General features: G+C 41.6%; 1 protein-coding gene across 1 annotated transcript; it reads right to left on the bottom strand.

The window, feature by feature from the left end:
• Positions 1-1,847: 1,847 nt before the first annotated feature.
• On the bottom strand, positions 1,848-15,297 carry ccnb3 (cyclin B3). The gene is made up of 12 exons (XM_080792926.1): positions 15,162-15,297; positions 14,617-14,763; positions 13,798-13,881; positions 12,698-12,813; positions 11,374-11,851; positions 10,941-11,039; positions 10,507-10,599; positions 9,361-9,498; positions 8,665-8,820; positions 6,274-6,423; positions 4,972-5,102; positions 1,848-2,480 (listed from the first exon to the last, which is right to left on the bottom strand). The coding sequence occupies exons 2-12, from the start codon at positions 14,680-14,682 to the stop codon at positions 2,411-2,413; spliced, it is 1,581 nt and encodes a 526-aa protein (XP_080649052.1). The 5' UTR covers positions 14,683-14,763; positions 15,162-15,297; the 3' UTR covers positions 1,848-2,410.
• Between the last annotated feature and the right edge of the window lie 3,625 nt (positions 15,298-18,922).

The following is an 18,922-nucleotide window of genomic DNA, read 5'->3' as shown; positions in this document are numbered from 1 at the left end:
CTGACCTTCAAATGTACATCATTTTTGTTTTGATTGTATTGCTGTATTGTTGTATTGTTCTTTCTGCTTTGGCAATGTAAACGTATGTTTTCTCATGCCAATAAAGCCCTTTGAATTGAATTGAATTGAATTGAGTGGACAACCCAATAAAGCACTATGCACTTGTTTACAAGCAGGCATGCTTGTCTAGTGTACTGTCTAGTGTCACATTAGCCTAATCCACATGCGGATACTCGGGGGCGATCCATTTCTAAACCCTCTTGTGTTCTGAGGTCCGGCTGAGTGAAGTGCAGGGTGTCTCACTGTCAGGGTTCACCTTATACTTAGTTTTGGTCCATAGCTCTAATGCCGTTGCATTAGAGCTAGAAAATCTCTACAAAATCGCACAATCCAGACTAGATGAAAGAAAGTCAATGGTGCAGGGCTCAATGATGTAGTTGTAGGACACTCTAATGGGAAAAAAAGAAACTATCTACATTGCCGTATTGATACTTTTAAGTTAAAATAAAATGAGAGTACCTTTTCCCACAACTGATATACTGTATATCCTGCTATATGTGTGCCAGACCATAGTCTGCCATTTGGTGGCACAGAAAAACTGCAGTAGAAGATTTGTTGAGAAAACCACTGATGTCATACTGGATTACGATGGAGTTCCCTTAGCCGAAACATGGAACATTCCTGTGCATTCCTGACCCCTAGTGGTCATGTCGTGTAAACACAGAAGCCAAGCACCAAATACTGAAGGTTTATTAAAAGTAATTATTATCTTTGATGTAGTGTAAAGAACACCAAAACAAAAAAATAAAATCTACTTTCCGACGACTACAAATTAGAGATGCACTATATTGAAATTATGACCGACATATACAACCACTGATTATTTCCAGGGTCATATCGGCTGATACATTACGATATATTACATATCTATATATAGATAGATGAAATGGTGAAAAAAATGGGCAGAGGTATGGGTGCTATTAAACATTGTAGGAAATACCTGCCTAAATATTTAACCAAACAATTAGTACAGGCATTAGTGTTATCCCATCTAGACTACTGTGCAGTAATTTGGTCCAATACGAAAGAAAGTAACTTGAACAGATTACAGGTGGCACAAAAGAAAGCAGCTCGTACAGTGCTTCAAATTTGCCCATATCGAACAAGAGTAAGTACAATGAACAATGATCTAGTGTGGTTAAGTGTAAAAGGTAGGTTGGATTATTTATTACTGTGTTTTGTGAAAAAAAACATCACAACTAAAACCCCAGCAATAATTTATCATCGTTCTCAGATACACATTATTTTACTCGGCAGTCATCAGAGGGTCGTTTTAGGCTGCCTTCATGTAGAACTAATGTTAAACAAAGAACAGTCCATTACAGAGCAATGGTGGCATGGAACTCATTACCTATGTTTTTTGTTTATGAGGAAAACTATGAGTTTTAAGAAGCTGAAGTTGTTTTTGTTCACTCAAGGAGATGCATATGAGCTATATATCCCATTAAAATGTATATTTACTTTATTATCAATGTTGACGATTTAATTGTGATGTGGAGCCAACTATCAAATGTAGACGGATCATGAGTTGTTTTGTGTTGTATTGGATGAATGTTGTATGTAAATGTATGTAATAATATGAAAGAAATATTGTAATATGTTTAAGACCCCAGGAAGAATAGCTGCCGTGTTTCACAGTAAGCTAATGGGGATCTAACAAAAAAAAAAAAAAAATCTCATTGCCGATTTTAATTTCACTGCAAACCATTAAAACTAAACACCTCATGAATGCGAAACGGAAAACCTAAACTATAACGAAGAGAATTCAAACGGAATATAAAACAGTTCTTTATTTTTTTGACGCATCAGAGTGGTGTAACTGGTACAGAAATATGTACAATATTTAACAAACAAGATGCTAATGTACACCTATCTTACGTTAAAATGCAAAAAACACACACCACACCAGTTGTGTCGAGGGGGAAATAAAAGGGGTGTATATTCAAATGAATAAATGAGTGCTTGCACATTTGCCTTCCAAAGAGGGAACAATACATACAGCCATTTTTTCCTCCTGCTCTCAGTCAAAATAACACTTTTCTTTAATAAAATGTTTAAAAACACTTTAACACAAAACAAGCCAGCTTCGGTAACAAAATAAAATAAATGCTCGCTTAGGAACTCGAAACGTTTTTTTAATTAACAGGACCTGTTAAAACTTTATTTATGCTCGTTTATAAAAAAAACACCAGGCAAACGACTACCGAAATATGAACAGCTCAGGCAGCCTACACTGATATAAATATTATAACATTATCAAGTGCAAATATAAACAAGTGTTTTTTATATATACATTATACACATACAGGTTTTTTTTTTCTTCTTGTAAAAATGTACATCTTCTCACTTCTCATGCCGTTAGCACACCTTCCAAGAGGTCCATGGACACTACCGGAAGAGTTGCAACGTGAAAGAACACCCTAATGAAGCACACACACACACACACACACACACACACACAGAGAGAGAGAGCAAGAGAATGATTAGCCATTTTGTCTCAAATTAATCTCTTGAAGGTACTAACACATTTCGAGCCATAATCGTATATTTACGACTATTAAACCCCTTCACTTTAATGCCACAGTCGTAAATTAACGTTTTAGCAGTGATGTCAATAGGTTTTCAATGTAATGAGTCCCGGGATGGTCTTTTAGATGAGTCCCAGGGACATTTTATTCAAGATCTCCCTTATTATTATCATTTTATTCAAGATCTCCCTACTTGCACACCAGTGCATCTACGGAAATGCCACTCCCTCCCCCCCACCCCCCTACCTCAAAGAACTCATCGGCCCCCTAAACCCCGCCACCCGAAGCCTCCGCTCCTCCAACACCCATCTTCTCCCCGTCCCCCACAACAACCTCCGCACCATGGGCGGCCGGGCCTTCTGCCACACAGCCCCATGTCTGTGGAACTCTCTCCCCGTTCTCCGGAGAGCACCACAGTCCGCTGACTCTTTTAAAAATGGACCCACCTTTTTAAGAAAGCTTTTCCTTCCCGATTATGATGTTGCTTACGCTTCTTTTATTATTTTATTTCTTTTGTAGCACTTTGAGATTTGCAAGAATGTAAAGTGCTTTATAAATAAAATGCATTATTTATTGTTATTTTATGAGTCCCCCTTCAACAACATTAGGAGTAAAGTTTTGCCATTTGTACAAATTGCACCATTTAATATGGTTATATTCATGTAGAAAACAGAAGTAATTATTATTATTATAACTAAAGCTAGCAAAATAAACTAGTATAAAAAAATGTTTAATATTTTGGCTATATGAAATCAAAGTTTCTTTCCAGTCTCTACTCTACAACAATTCCTACGTGGATTGTATGGAAAGTAGGATGAGGTCTGATGTGGCCAAGCAAAATGATCGTGTCCGTGGATTATTGTTTTATCGCAATTTCTTTTCACGTGTATTATTTTTTGCAAAACGCACCCTATTTTAATCTCTGTTAGAGTACTGGCTTGAAGGCCATAGAGCAGGGGAGCCCACACTTTTTGACTTGAGAGCTACTTTCAAAATGACCAGCTCAGCAAGATCTACCCACGAAAAATCAATTATACCATTGCTGAAAATAGTTTAAATATGTACCCGAGGGGGCTTCGGAATAGCAGAGTTGGTGTTACATTCTGTACAATATAAGACAAATGCACTTGGAATGGGAAATGGCGGGAGAAATGTTTGTGTGTTTATTGCAACCTCAGTGTTTGTATGGCCTCTCCAGTGCTGGCACTTTAAGAGGAGGAAGGTGCCAAGTACTGTTAAGGAGTAGGGGTGTTCCACAATGTCATTTATCAAAGTATGTCTATTATCTGGGGAAATGAATGTAACCCCATATGATGATTAATCTAAAATAGAACATCTAGTTATGGGGTTACTTATTCAGGTTCAGCTGAGATCTGTGAGCTTGTAGATAAGCTGGGTATATTTAATTGCTTCTCTGTTGGTGGTAGGATCCTCTCCTATAAAGGGGAGACTGCAGGCAGAGCTAGTCAGTTATGCTCGGGCAGGCATCATGCCGACACCCCCGCGAGAGAGCTGCTAGGGCCCATGTCCTGGGCATAGCCTAGTGCCGTTTGTTATTTTTCCTTTGTTGAGCGTTAAGTATTTTTGAGTTCTTAGTTTTGTATTTTGGCCAGTGTTATTTTTGTCGTTTGATTTTTTCCGTTGAGAATATCTGCGCTGGAGTTTTGGAGCAATAAAAACCACTGTTTTTGGAGCCTTGTGCCCTCGGGCAACTTTACATGTGGGGAAATAGTTTTCTTCTTCAATATATTTAAATTAATTAAACTTTAGGGGCATGTCATGTGATCTACCTTTTGGGGCCTGGGCACCCCTGCCATAGAGCGTCACAGTCCCGCCCCTTTCAGGGCACCGGAAGAGAATCCCCCCCCCCCCCCCCAATAGAAAAATGCACATAAAGTGCACAAAGACCCGCACAGCGTCTGCACAAAGACCTTCAGATGCCTGAAGGTCTTTTGACCGAAACGTTGGCAATAAAGTTGGTATTGCAAGTGCAGGCGGTGTGCGGGTCTTTGTACACTTCATGTGCATTTTTCTGAATACATTGAGCCCTGCCTATACACACACCCACCTCAGAGCATATAGGTGTGCATAAGACTTTGTTGCCCAATATGGAAATTCTCTTCCGGTGCCCTCGCCGTTCTCAAAAAGGGGGACCGACACGGGGCCGCGGCGCTTTATCGTCTGTGATGGAATCGACTACATGCTCTTGCTCCACACGCGGACTGGACAGCAGCGTGGAGAAAGGTCCAATTATTCTGCCCAATGTGCGTGTAATGTATTGGGAGCCTGGGAGGCTTTGAGAGCATGTTCTGGTGTGTGGCCGTGCATAGGCGGGTTGGTTTGCGGGTTACTGTCGTTGTTGTGCCTCAGCAGCGCCACTTACTTGTGTGCATATTTATTCCTGATGGCCTTCAGTTTGTCGTCGGGACTCGCGCACAGCATGGTGTGGAGTCTCCCGACCACAGGGGCCAGATCTGACACCGCGTACCCTGTGTGGAACTGCAGGATGGGGGACTGGAAGAGAGAACGGAGGGAGAGACAGAAAAACATAATAAATTAAGCCCTGAGGCAGATTCTACAAATCAGTAGAATGCTAAAAAATCAGTAGTTTCTCCCACTGCTCCCAAAGCTGTTAAAAAAAAGCAGTGGAAGGAAATAAATGTCATAACTAAATTGGGGGAAAAAGGGGGTAAAGGATGATTTTGCTGTGAACGCTCCACAAGGACCGCCTAGGGGTGCCTGCACCCCACTTTGAGAACCCCTAGCCTAGTGAAACAGACGGTGTCTCCCTCTACAGAGCGTCGCAGTCCCGCCCCCTCGTGAGACCCAGAAAAGAAATCCCTGTTAATTTTCCTCATAGACGTTTCAGAAGGTATTTATTTAAAGACGTTTACGCCGCGGACAAAGACAACTCTTGTCGTGGTGACAAATCATGACAATAAACACAATATTTTGGGCCAAACAAAGAATTACAAAGTAGGTAAAAAAAAACGGCAGGTTACAACACTTTTTTTGTTGTTTTTCTTCTTTGCAATTATTTGTTTGGTCCAAAATATTGTGTTTGTCGTCATGATTTGTCACGACTCGAGTTGGCTTCGTACGATGCTTAAAAAAGGTATTTAAATAAATACTTGCGACGCTCTATAGAGACACATGGATTAAAGCAAAAATAAAATCTCACGACTGAAAGATTGTGTACTAATGTGCGATTTGTGAAACAGTGTGAAAGGAGCCCTCCCCACACTAGTGCCGTTTCCTAAACACCACAACATGTAAAACTATGTTTTGGTTAAAAAAATGTTCCAGTTGGGTGAGCGGCGCAGGTTGGAGGAGCTAACGAAAGAAACATACTAAATATCATTATTTTTGCTAGTTCACCCTTTTGTCATTTCGTAATTAATTAGACCACTATTCTTGAATTTGTTCCAGCTGTTCTGCATACTGGCAACCAGGTGAGGAAATCACAGAGGCTTTGACATTCGCTTTATGGAAGACGCTTCTAAACATACTGCTTAGTTTGACCAATACGAATGCTCTAATCTTAAAATACCAGTAATCACCACAAATGGCCCATCTACTATTTTTGTAGATGTGGCTATTTTTGCTGTGAAACATGCTTCCAAACCATCACTGAATGACTGAAAGCCATCTTGGCGACTGAGAACTTTAAGCCACGGTTACTCACCCATCCTCCGAGGTCTTTGGTGACCAGGGCTATCAGCAGACAGGCCGATGCCAGCCGGGAGCCTCTCTCTGGTACCAGGTCCATCTCCTGAAGGCTCAGCTCACACACGTAGCGGGCCAGGGTCAGGGTCTCCATGTCTGCACTCACGCACTGCACAAACAAACAAAAAGTACAAAACCCATAATAAGCAAACAGACAGACGTGAAAGGACGCAAATTAAACACAAAAAAACGGCTCACTAATAGAGCGTCGCGGACCAGGCCAACTCTTGTCGTGACAAATCATGACAATAAACAGTTTTTTGGGGCTAAACAAAGAAAGAAAACGGCAGGTTACAACACATTATTTGTCGTTTTTCTTCTTTGAAATTATTCGTTTGGTCCAAAATATTGTGTCTGTTGTCATGGGGCGGGACTGCAACGCTCTATTGCACGAACACAGTGCATGGCGACGTGAACAGTAAACCACTACATTACTAAGATTAACCATCATAACCAAACATTTGTCTAAAATCAGCAAAAATATATATAATATGTATATAATAATAAACCTTTGTGCGTTTAGAGTAGACTACATTTAAGTCAAGCTCTTGAATATGATTAGTGATCGACCGATATGGTTTTTGGCCGATATTTACGATTACCGATTAGTGGAGAATCAAAAAGCCCGATAGCCGATATTATGACCGATATTAATTTAAGTAAAAAAAATTTTTTTACAGTAACATAAATTCTAACACAATAATTCCTTTAAATGCATTAGAGAACATTTATTGCTTATAAAAAGTTAGTGCAAGCAAGAAGCACCAACATTGTTTTCAGTAACAACCCCCCCCCCCCATCAAATGCAGCTTTAATTTAATTAAAGTGCAAACATGTACTGTAGCAGAATATGGAACATAGTGCTGTATGAAGTGCAGGCACAGGCTTAAAACATTTATTTAAAAAAAAAAACAGTTTATTTATCCAAATTGGTGATCTACAAGCCCACAGCACATTGCAGCATGACATGTTGAGAGCTTGTAGATCTGCTGCCCAAACTCCCCAAAGCCATGTGACCTTGTTGTTTTTACTCCACCACTGAAATTTGTCACTTTCAAGATCATAATTTTATAGCAATACAAGACAATAGCCTTGTAGCCTATGTCTCAAAACACTGGCCTACCGTTAAATTATTGTCAACTAAATAAATATGAATTAGAAATTAAGACAAATATTGACAATGCTACTGATTGGTTCATTCTTCATTGGCTTGCAGTTAGTTATTGCACATAGCCAAAATGCAATAATAATAATAATAGGCTGGTCAGGATGGGGGGGGAAAGTTGTCCTTTTAGAAAACATTCAGTTGGCTCGCATGCACGCACACACACACACACACACACACACACAGCATGTGGGCACGCACCCGCGCGCGCGCGCGCGCGCACACACACACACACACACACACACACACACACACACACACACAATCAAAGAACCGTTTACATCTGCTGTAAGTTTGCAGCGTTAGCATAGCAGCTAGCGTTGGCTAATGTAGGTCTACCACTGTTACACCTTCTGTCCCTCTCAGTGTGGATTTTATTTTTGTTAATGCAAGATGAAAACAGCAATGCTTATGGTTACAAGGTTAGTATTACTCCTTCTAGCCCTGGTCCTCTCTCTTTTTACTCCGTGTGTGTGGAACTGGGAGGGAGGGAGGAGCACAGGCAGAGCGTGCTGTGCTCTGTGTGTGTCTACTCCTCGGTGTTACAGACACGCAGCTAAGCTATATACATCTCCTTACAACCGTACTCTACCGGATTTTCAATGAGAGTGGAGTGGTTGTTGTACTTTTTTGCGCATTTATGACAAAATATAATAATCGGCTTCGATTATTCACTTTTACCACCGATACCGATATTAATAAAAAACATGAATATCGAAGCCGATAATCGGCCGTGGCCGATTATCGGTCGATCACTAAATATGATATCCTAGTTCTTTCCACCCGCGGCCTACTCCACCTAGTGGAACTCTAAACAAAACTCACCTCTTAGTAACCATACACGAATAAGTCCTAGCCTTAACATACCACTAACCCTAAACACAAGTCATAAGTCATAACTCACTCTAACTCATCTTAAACATGACAAACACCATAACTCAAGTCTAACTTTACGCCTAAACATAAAGTCATAACCTGGGTATTAGAAAAGCTCTAAATAAGTCCCAGGTATTATCATTATTATTAACTCCAATCCTTAACTCCTGAATCTCTTCGTCGCAAAACAGCCTCTGTTGAGAACTCGAGGAGGAAAGTGAGGAGGACCAGCAAAAAACGTCCTCAGGTTCCAGAATGTCCCCCCTTCTTTTTCCAATCCCAATCCTTGGTAAAAACACACGTACGAACCTTGGCATAGCGCCTGAGGAAGCGGTACGGGATGGGGATGTTGATGTCAAAGCCCAGGGTCTGCATGATGTTGCACTCCATGGCGATGAGCTCCTCCCTCCGGTAGGCGTCGTCACAGATGTAGAGGAAGTCGTCCATCAGGGGCGGGCTGCGTTCCTGTGTGGAGGGTCAGGGAACGGCAGTTGGGTCATTTTGAAAATGGTACATCTGGTACAGTATAGTTCCAACAACCAGAATTCCGAGGGAAAGGGACAATTTAGGTCAGACGGGGGGGGGGGGAAAGGAGAAATGAGTGGTGGGTGGTTTTCTTCAAAAAATGCTTAGATGGCCACTTTAATTCTGCCATACGAATTTACCAAAACGTTTGCGAATAAATATACCGGTACCCTTTTCTACGCGAACAAAAATTATTCGAACATTTTCAGGGGAAAAGGGGGAATTCCATAAAATGTAATGTAAAAAAAAAACGCTGGGGAACCACTGCTGTAAACCAGTAGTTTGCCCGGGACCCAAAATGAGGAAAATGGCAGATCTACAGTACAGTCTCAGTTTATTATTATTCATTTACTACTTTTGAAGAAAGAAACAAAACATTTGGGATTGTTCTTAATTGACACACGTGATTTAGCCAAAAAAAAAAAATGTAATAACATGGGAAACGGTGCCGTAAAGCACAGCCCTGCTTCATTCTCTCACCTCAAACTTGGAGGCAATGAGCATGGTGGTGGAACCAATGAGCTGCAGACTCTCTCTGTTGACGGGGCAGAGGGACAGATAGTGGTCTGTCAACTTCACCGCCAGGTACAGGGTCTCATGGTTCAGCTCAAAGTTCTCCTGCAAGAGGCACACGGTTCGTTTAAACTTTAATAGAAAATCAAGACCCGAGACCGATTCCACAAATGTCTTCTAAAGCTGAACGGCTTCCTGAAAAACGCATGTTTCTATATCAGTGTTGCTCAATCTGTTTCACGTCACGGACACCCGAAATGTTTTGTTTCCAGGGACCCCTGGAAGCAACGATTTGAGTTAAAAAAAATGTTTGCTTTGTGGTGCATACGTTCAAAAGGGGGTGCGCACGCTTTTCCGACACACCGAAGATCCGAAGCGCGGGGACATGCGATGCGAAAAAGCGATGGTCCGACATGCGTTGCTCCCGTGCTTGCGGTTAGGATTGAGGTTTCAGATCAATAGTATGTCGGAACTAAAGCCTGCACCCGTTCAAAAGCCCTACAGTCATTAGCCAACTCGGATCGTGACAAATCATGACTATGAACACAATGTTTTGGGCCGATCAAATAAGAAAAACAACAAAAAGTGTTGTAACCTGCCGTTTTTTTTCCCTACTTAGTACTTTCTAATTATCTGTTTGGCCCAAAACATTGTGTTTATTGTCACGATCCGAGTTGGCTTTGTCCGCGGCGTAAACTTCTTTAAATAAATACTTTCTGAAAAGTCTATGAGGAAAATTAACGGCGATTTATTTTCCGGGTCTCTCGAGGGGGCGGGACTGCGACACTCTATAGTCTAACCACACACAGAATTATAAATTCAACACACGTGCAAAGTAATGTAACGGGCACAAAGACACACACAGATATGCGCTTGTATATCTGATATTTTTGAATATCTAAAGTATAAAATAGTTCTAAGATTTGAAAAAAATGTTAAAAGACACTAGCTAAAGTACAGTACTTTCCACTGTCTCTCACACACAGTGACACATAGATACAATCACACTCTGTGCGAGTGCAATTCTAAGTAATAAATAACATCAATTGAGGCACACATGTTCGCACTTCTATAAAACCAAAGACAAAAGCAACACAGTGGAATAACGCCCACCTGCACTTCCACTAGCCAGTCCACCAGGATGGCTCTCATTCCCGTGTTCAGACTGGGCTGCATGGGCATGTAGTCACGCAGGACAAACTTCTCCTGCAGAGGGGGAGAGAAATGAATAAATATAATGATTCAACGCATTTATGAATGTCATTTTAAAGATGGGGAGTGGTGCGTTTATGTTGAAAACAGTGTAAATTCACTGAGAGAAAGAGTGGATAAGAGAGGGAGTGAGAATGTGAAATGCATAGCGTACAGAAGAGACAAACAATATGAGGGGAAAAACAAAGACAAAGAGAGAGAGAACAAAAGAAAAGCACACAGGTCAGCCGACATAAAAAGGGGGATTATTTGTGAATGAACAGCACAAAGGAACACATTTCAAAGAAAAAGCAGGACACGTTAAAAATATTTCCCTGGCGTTTTGTTTTTTTTACCTCTCTTTGTTTGAGGTAGTCAAAGATGTCCAGAGCGTACTCCGGGTTCAAGAAAATGTCATCCTTGTTCTGGGAGTCGATATCGAAATCCACCGGGACCTATTGGGAGAGGAGGATGTTGAGTGACTGACAGTAAAACATTAATTTTACCATCCTCTGCTATCGTTTGTTATTGTCCACAGGGCAGTAGTGAATAGACTACAATACGTGTGTGTGTGTGTGTGTGTCTCCACTACCCATTAAGCTACTACCTTAGCAGCCGCAGATACTCATTCGGGGGTCCTCCACACAGAAATAAATTACATGTTTGGCTCCTCCTATCTATCAATCATTTAGCTACACTGGGGACCCTCTCGAGGACCCCACTTTGAGAGCCACTGACACAAAGAACAGAGAATGTGAGATGCCATTACACACACACAAGACACATTACCTGTCGTCTCTGAAGGTGCCATGGCTGCGTTTGGCCAGTGGAGGGAGCAGCAGTAACCACCAGCAGCTCCGCTACCACCGAGGTGACCACCTCCTCCTCTGCGACCTGCACGTCAGAGGTCTCCGAGCACGAGCCGAGGACTAGATCGGCGTCGTCGGTTTTCACGGAGGGCGAGCTGAGGAGATCGCTGCTGTCGTCGGTTTTCACCGAGGACGAGCTGGAGCTGAGGAGATCGCCATCGGTAGAGGAGGATGACCTGGGGAGGAGATCGCTGTCGTCGCTTTTCACTGAGGACGAGCCGAGGAGATCGCTGTCCTCGGTTTTCACTTGGGACGAGCTGAGGATATCGGTGTCGTCTGTTTTCACAGAAGAGCCGAGGAGATCGCTGTCCTCGGTTTTCACTTGGGACGAGCTGAGGATATCGGTGTCGTCTGTTTTCACAGAGGAGCTGAGGAGATCGCCATCAGTAGAGGATAACCTGGGGAGGAGGTAGGTGGCGGAGGAATGCGTTTAGACGTTGTGAGAGAAGCGGGGTGTACAAGTCTGAAGTTGTAACAGTCGGTATGCAATGCCACAGTTGGTCAAAATCCACTGTAGATATGTTAGGGGGATACTTCCTTGCATTATCTATACGGTGGATTTCTATGAAACAAACACGTTGCAGATATAAAAAGAGGATAATTCAAGCTTTTCATACAGCTGCAATGTTCAACACCCATTCTGGGCGGGAACCCGTTTTGGTGTTGGCATTATGTTATGCTTTAGCCATTGAGAAATAGGAAAAATAGGAAGAAAGCTTGCTCTCAATTGATCTGAAAATTACTGCCATGTCAAAATGTCGCCCGCACAATTTCCCAAAATGTCCTAGAGCAGTGGTTCCCAAACGTTTGAGCATGAAACCCAAAAGTCAAATTAAATGTCTCCCCAAGATCCAACCTGTGAAAATAACAGACCTATAACTACAAGGTCACTCACAAAATATATGTCTCTATATAGCTTATGCAATTTATATTTCCATGTGGGGGTGCATCAGTTAGGTCGGGATGTAACAGGGGGTGCATGGCCAAAAGGGTTTGGGAACCATTCTTCTAGAGAAAACAGCTGTGAGTGACGAGAAAACAGCAACATTTTATACTCAAAATCCCAATAGCATTCAAGCTGCTGTCCCCTTTTTATTAACTGCCTTGTGTTCACGAAGGGAAGACGGATCTTCTCGATAAAAGAGGGGACAGATGAAGGGTCAGAGAGCGAGGTATCAGAGAGCAGATAAAATGAAGGGGAGAATAAATTAAAAAGAGGAAAGTTACAAAGCAGGAGGCCTTACTTTTTTAGGTTATACACATTCTTAGACACGGAGGTAGACGCAGTAGTTTTCTTGACGGTCTTCTTTTGGGCGTCCTTCTTCCTCCCAGGCAGGCTGAGGTGGAGCTGCTTGTGCGCCTGTGGGCAGAGTCAGCGTGATCAGGGCTACGGGCCATAGTTCGTCCGTGCGCGCACGCACGAACAGAGTTCAAATGGAGAAAGCTAGAGTGAGGTCAAATTATATCAATATCACAAGCGCATATCACAAGCGTCCAAAATACGTTTTACAGTAGTTTGGGAAATGTCAGGACCACGGGAAAACACTGTGTACGTTTCACACAGAGTTGCGGTGGCAGGGTGCATGTGTCACAAAGCTGTCTACGGGAGCGTGTGTGTGTGTGCATAGCAGACTCAAAACGGGGGGACACATCTGTATACTTACTAATGTACTGACACACAAACACAGCTTGCGCAGAAGCTAAGTTCACCCACTTTGTTACAAGTAAAGATGTGATATGACAAACTGATTCTGAGACAAGAGTATAGTGCGGCAGGCAGAAAAGAGGAGAGGGATAGAAAAGTTATTCATTCTTACAGTTACACGTTAACTAGATGCCTCACACACACACCACAGGCATGTGACCACGAACGCCTGAGAAGTTTTGGAACCATTGCTGTACAGTATTGTACTTGTACAGCACTGCATCTTTGTAAATGGTGCATTTATATAGCGCTCTAAAGTGCTTTACATGCTCAAGGACACACTAACTCTGGGGGACCTTCCTGGGTTCCTGCCGCTCTATATACTGGCCACTCTACTATTGATCTGTATGTGTCCCATACTGTTCTGCTATGACAACTGACATCCAATCGCTGGATCAATAGAGGGTATTCGCATGCATAAAGTGAATGGCAGATGGAGTGGCAAAGTGTGAATTTAATGTCGTTTAAATGCAATCAAATAGGACTTTTCTGCTTGGATGTATATGGGGCTGTGAAGGCCAGAAAGTAGTTTTTGTCACTCAGTAGGCATTCCCGCATAACTTCCAGGTATGATGATGAGGTCACGCGCATACCCTCTAAAAAGCCCTATCCAATAATAAAACATAAATATATATTTACATTGGTGATATCCACGAAGGCTGTCCTCTTCTTTGGAGCCCCCTGAGTGGGAGAAGAGGCCCTCTTGGCGTGGGGAGCGTCCTCCTGTAAAACATGCAATTAGCACACATGAACAACATTGAGCTTCTTAACATCAAACTCCTAAATATTAAAAATCTATCTCACGTTCAAATCCTGGTCGTTTGTAAACATGCACAGAATGACTCTTGACTGGAAATCAACAGTGTAACTTTAGGAACAGTACACTTTCTAGTTATCCATTCACATTCTCTACGGTGGATTTGTAGGAAACAAACACATTGCCGATAGAAAGATTTCCGTACAGCTGCAATGTTGGCGAGTTTAATACAAGCGGATACGACTTTACTGTTTGGATCCATGGGCTGTTGCAACTCTAGATTCCACATTATAAATATAATTGTTAATCTAGTGTTGCAAGTTGTGGATATTGCTATACACGATTTGGTCCGATGTATTCTGTAGTGTGGTGCAGACTTCCTTTACTGCCTAATTGTCTATGTACCGTCCATGTTATCCAAGTGCTGTACTCGACAACTAAAGTACACTTTTCAGTACTTCTGAAAGTAGTGTTTCTACATTGCCGTATTGATACTTTCACTTAAGTAAAATTAGTACCGTGTCCACCACTGATGGTCAGTTAGCTTTGAACCCCTTTCAAGTTTCAAGGTTTGTGAAACAGCTCCACGGTAGGTTATGTTCCGTGTCGCTTCAGGATGCCGTGGTGGACCATTGATTTTAAATGTTAAACGGCCAGATATAATCCCATGCATGCAGGGAGACAGTTAAGCTTTAACGTACCTGTTTCTCAGTATTCCCTTTGTTGCTCGGTTTGGGTATCTTGCTCTTCACCCGTGTAAAAGGCATGGCGGCTGACTGACTCCAATCCCTTCTTTCAAAGTGATGTCAATAAAGAAAGATTCCCCCAGGAAAATAATGTATGTCCTCCTGCGAAAAGGAAAATAAGCGGCGGGTCAAATAAAACGGATCCTTTGTTTTTAAACCGGTTTAGGGCTGATAAAAAAAGGATTCATTAGCATTACAAAAACGTGCATTTATATGCAAGGTTGTTGCAAGCAACCGTTGCAGGTTAGTTTAGAGTAGACCACCCCCCGGGTTTCGTTTTACAGTACACAAGTGTTCTTCACACGATAGCCGTTAGAAAAGTAAAGGAAAATTAGTTCTCATCAACTTCCAACGATATGGACCAGATCTACTTCCACAATACACACGTTATACGATGATAATATCGCATTAGGGGGGTGGGGGAGTTAGAAAAAGATTAAACACACGCACGCCAATGATATTTTACCGTGATCTTGTGCGTGTACACTGGTTTCACATACCGTGTTTGATGGCAGTAAAACGGCAGTGAGTTTGTCCAGTTAGTTTTCCCTCAGCTCGGTTGAACTCCAACAACGAACACACAACACACAGACACACACACAGCCAGCCACACGACGACAGACAACAACAGAGAAACAAACCACCCGGGCGTTGATTCTAAATAACGCGTCCCAGCCTATCACGGCGCGGCCTGGGATGCAGTGGGAGGGGCGCTTGGAGCTTTTCAAACTGCTAGCAACCGAGGGACCAATAGGATCATCTGTCTGAGTCTGACTCGAATTAAACGTGTATATTATTGATTTTATTATATTGCATTTTACTCAGTGGAGGAAACTAGGAAAGTAACTAAGTACTTAGTTAGGTACCTTTTAAAACCTGTACTTAATACAGGTTTTAGGTAAGGCTATTTTGTACTTTTAGGTATTTGAACCAATTTCCAATACTTTTACTTATCTCAGAGGCAAATATTGTACTTTTCCTACATTTATTTGAAAACTTTAGTTATTTTGTAGATTTTGATTATTATTTCAAAACATACAGTAACCACTTCAGCCCTTTTTGGCCATTTGAAAATAGCCAATCTACGTAAGCACACACAATTAATACATTATGAGCATGAAGAACGGCTATTTTCAAATGTTTTTTTATACATTTGAAAAGTTGAACATGCTTGCCCAAAGTAGGGTTCGGCAGGTCAAAAGTATTTTAATAAGGGACCATAATATTGGTAATTGGTTGTCGGTATGTTAGCCCTAAATTGGACGTCATCTACTACTACTCGACAATACTGCTGACCGGTTTACGAAACGTGTGGTTTTGTTACATTTTGGAATGAGAGATTTTTTGATTTATATTGGGGAATATTTTCTGCAAGACTTTTCAAATCAATATGTGGATTGAACTGCCTAAAAACTCATGGACAGACAGATCATTGAGAGAACGCAGCGCCTATATCTACCAGGAGAGGGCAGCGTATTCCCAACACAATACAAGCATGGATAGAATTGTGTATGGGTGGCTGTAGGTGTGGACTATAATCTCTAAAAGAGACTGGATTCTGGATGTAGAGCAAGCAGCAGAAACACACACACAAACAAAGGGAGGTGTGAAGTAGGCTAACAACACACAAGTATCTCTCTGGACACCGTGGACACCCCACTGGACACCTGGAAAGGGCCAACGGGTTGAACCAGTTCTTCCACCGGTTTCATTTCACCCATACATGCAGGAGGCAGGATACATCAAAGCGGGCATCAGCCCACGCCTCCCAATTACAGTACCCTAGCAGCTAGGGTACTGTAATTGGGAGGCACTTATTAGGCTACAGACAGCTAGGCTAGCTGTCTGTAGCCTAATAAGTGCCTTCTTCAGACCATGATGATTGTTACTCTGGTGAAATAATCAATCAATGCAATGATATAAATCAATGCAATGCATGGATTATTTTAAATCATGTTCTTTCCATGCCATTGTCAATTCACATGAAACACTAATTGAGGACCATTTCACAAGATTTGTATGGGTTGGTTCTGTTTTGTGCAGAAACTAAATAGATTAGTCCAACTAACCATTTAAGACATCATGGCTTTCAAAATCTAGATTTCTAGCCTATCCAAATTGGAATCAAGTCTAAACGCAGCAGAAAACGACATGGAAACTGATTTATATGAATCACATTTGAATCACCATCACCATACTTAGCCGGTGCCAACCAGTCAGACTTTGAAATCAGATAATCTGCTGGATTAAGGCTGCCAGTCTGAACAAGGCCTAATAGTAGGCATACCGGTACATAATATGAATAATTTGTTTTTACAATATCACCTCTACTTTCGATATAGATATTTCATCAGTCAGATGGGATCATGGGACACAAGCATGCATGCACACCCGCACACCTTAACGTATGTTTTGTAATAGTAGCCTAATCAAAATCTGCATAGTAACTATAGCTACAAATTGCAATTTATGTACACATGTATTTGCCCCTGAGATGTATATAGTGGAGTGAAAGTAAAAGTACTGAAAATTGGAAATACTCCAGTAAGTACAGTATAGTTACTATACTGTACTTCTTACACTTTTGAGGTTTTTTTTTTACTTAGTAATTAACTGTAGCCTATATACTTTAGTTACTTTACACCACAGGCAACATCTTCTAGAAGACAGTACAAGATAGATAATACTGTATAGAAATGCAGGCAAACACGATAAACCCTGGCACACACACACACACACACACACACACACACTTTGTTTTGGGTATTTTAATACAGGTGAACTGAACGCAGGACAACATCGCAGACAAACTGGCATGATGCAACACACGTGCACACATCATTGACCCTACAAGACTATATTTACACATGAGGGCTGATTACAGCTGGGGAAATCATGAACATAGAATCAAGAAAACTACAACATGAACATAACAGAGATTCAAGACCTATAGACATGACTTCCAAGACAGGCAAAGTCTGTGCACTGTATCAGTGCTACTAATAGAACACTAGAGGTTCTTTGACTAAACCGAAGAAATAACAGAGAGAACTAAAATAACCTTTAAAGAACCAATACAGGGGCTGAACAGGTTCCTAGCAGAAGTTTTATGTCCATGAAACGGACAACAACAGGGAATCAGGAAAAGATTAAAGTAGTAGTTCAACCAAAAAATGACTTATTTTAGCTCAATTTATTACACAGCCCATGAACCTTTTTAATTCATGGAGATTGTTTTGTTTTTGTCAAATTCCTAAGCCAATAATTTGATGACCGGCGGACTCAGAAAAGTCTCCATTTCCTGGAGACTTTTAGGAATGCGACAAAAAATAATAAAAAATAATCAATTGACAAGGCCTCAAACGAAGTAAGAACCACTGCTGTAAATATTTCATTACCCTATGCATTTCATCCCGTGAATCACATGACCGAGTTTGATAAGTGAAAGCCACTGAACGTGTTATGGCCATTTTCGTCTCCCCAGATGCTCATGTCTTCGTCAATAACAATAAACACAGTGTCTCCTTTTTCCAAATGCAGGATCACAGAATTGCCACCGTGGTCAATAAAGTCTGCGGCGCTGTTGTGGTGAGGGGTGGCGACCATTTCCCTCCCCTCAACACTGTGGCCAGAGTTGATCACACGGTCACCGTTCTTGAAAAGTGACAGCCCAGTGAGGGGGGACTTCCTGCTTTGACTGTGAAACATGAACGTAAAGAAGTACGCGCCACTTTCAGGTGCTGTAAAGATACCTGTTGAATGAAACACATTGCCTTTACAATTTAGGCATTAATCCAGAGCAAGAACAATATGGTAATAGTAACAGTAGAATATATGTACAATGAAACTATGGGCTGTATGTGTCTTAAGTACCAGGTCTTATTCCCTAACTTGAGTAAACTAAAGACCTGGAGGCGTGATCAATGCTCTTTGGCCACTCAGAATAGCCAAATGGCATTGATCACGCCTCCAGGTCTTTAGTTTACTCAAGTTAGGGAATAAGACCAGGTACTTAAGACACGCAAAATACAGCCCTATGAGTGTATACTAATAACACTATAAGTGCTCTACATGAAATGCTATATCTAAATGTCATAAATTCAGCCTTTGCATACGCCGATAAGGACATCAAGGCTCCTATGCCACCAAAATGTGGAACGCCCTATACCAACAGTCATTAAGACATGCGAATCCCTTGACTCCTTCAAAACCGCTCTCAAAGGGCACCTACGGACAGCTGCAATTCGAAACTGGCCCCCGT

Source organism: Protomyctophum bolini (assembly GCF_963924005.1).
Source record: "Protomyctophum bolini genome assembly, chromosome: 20".
NCBI lineage: Eukaryota > Metazoa > Chordata > Actinopteri > Myctophiformes > Myctophidae > Protomyctophum > Protomyctophum bolini.
Note: the sequence above shows the minus strand (reverse complement) of the source record. Positions and strands in the feature narration are given on the sequence as shown.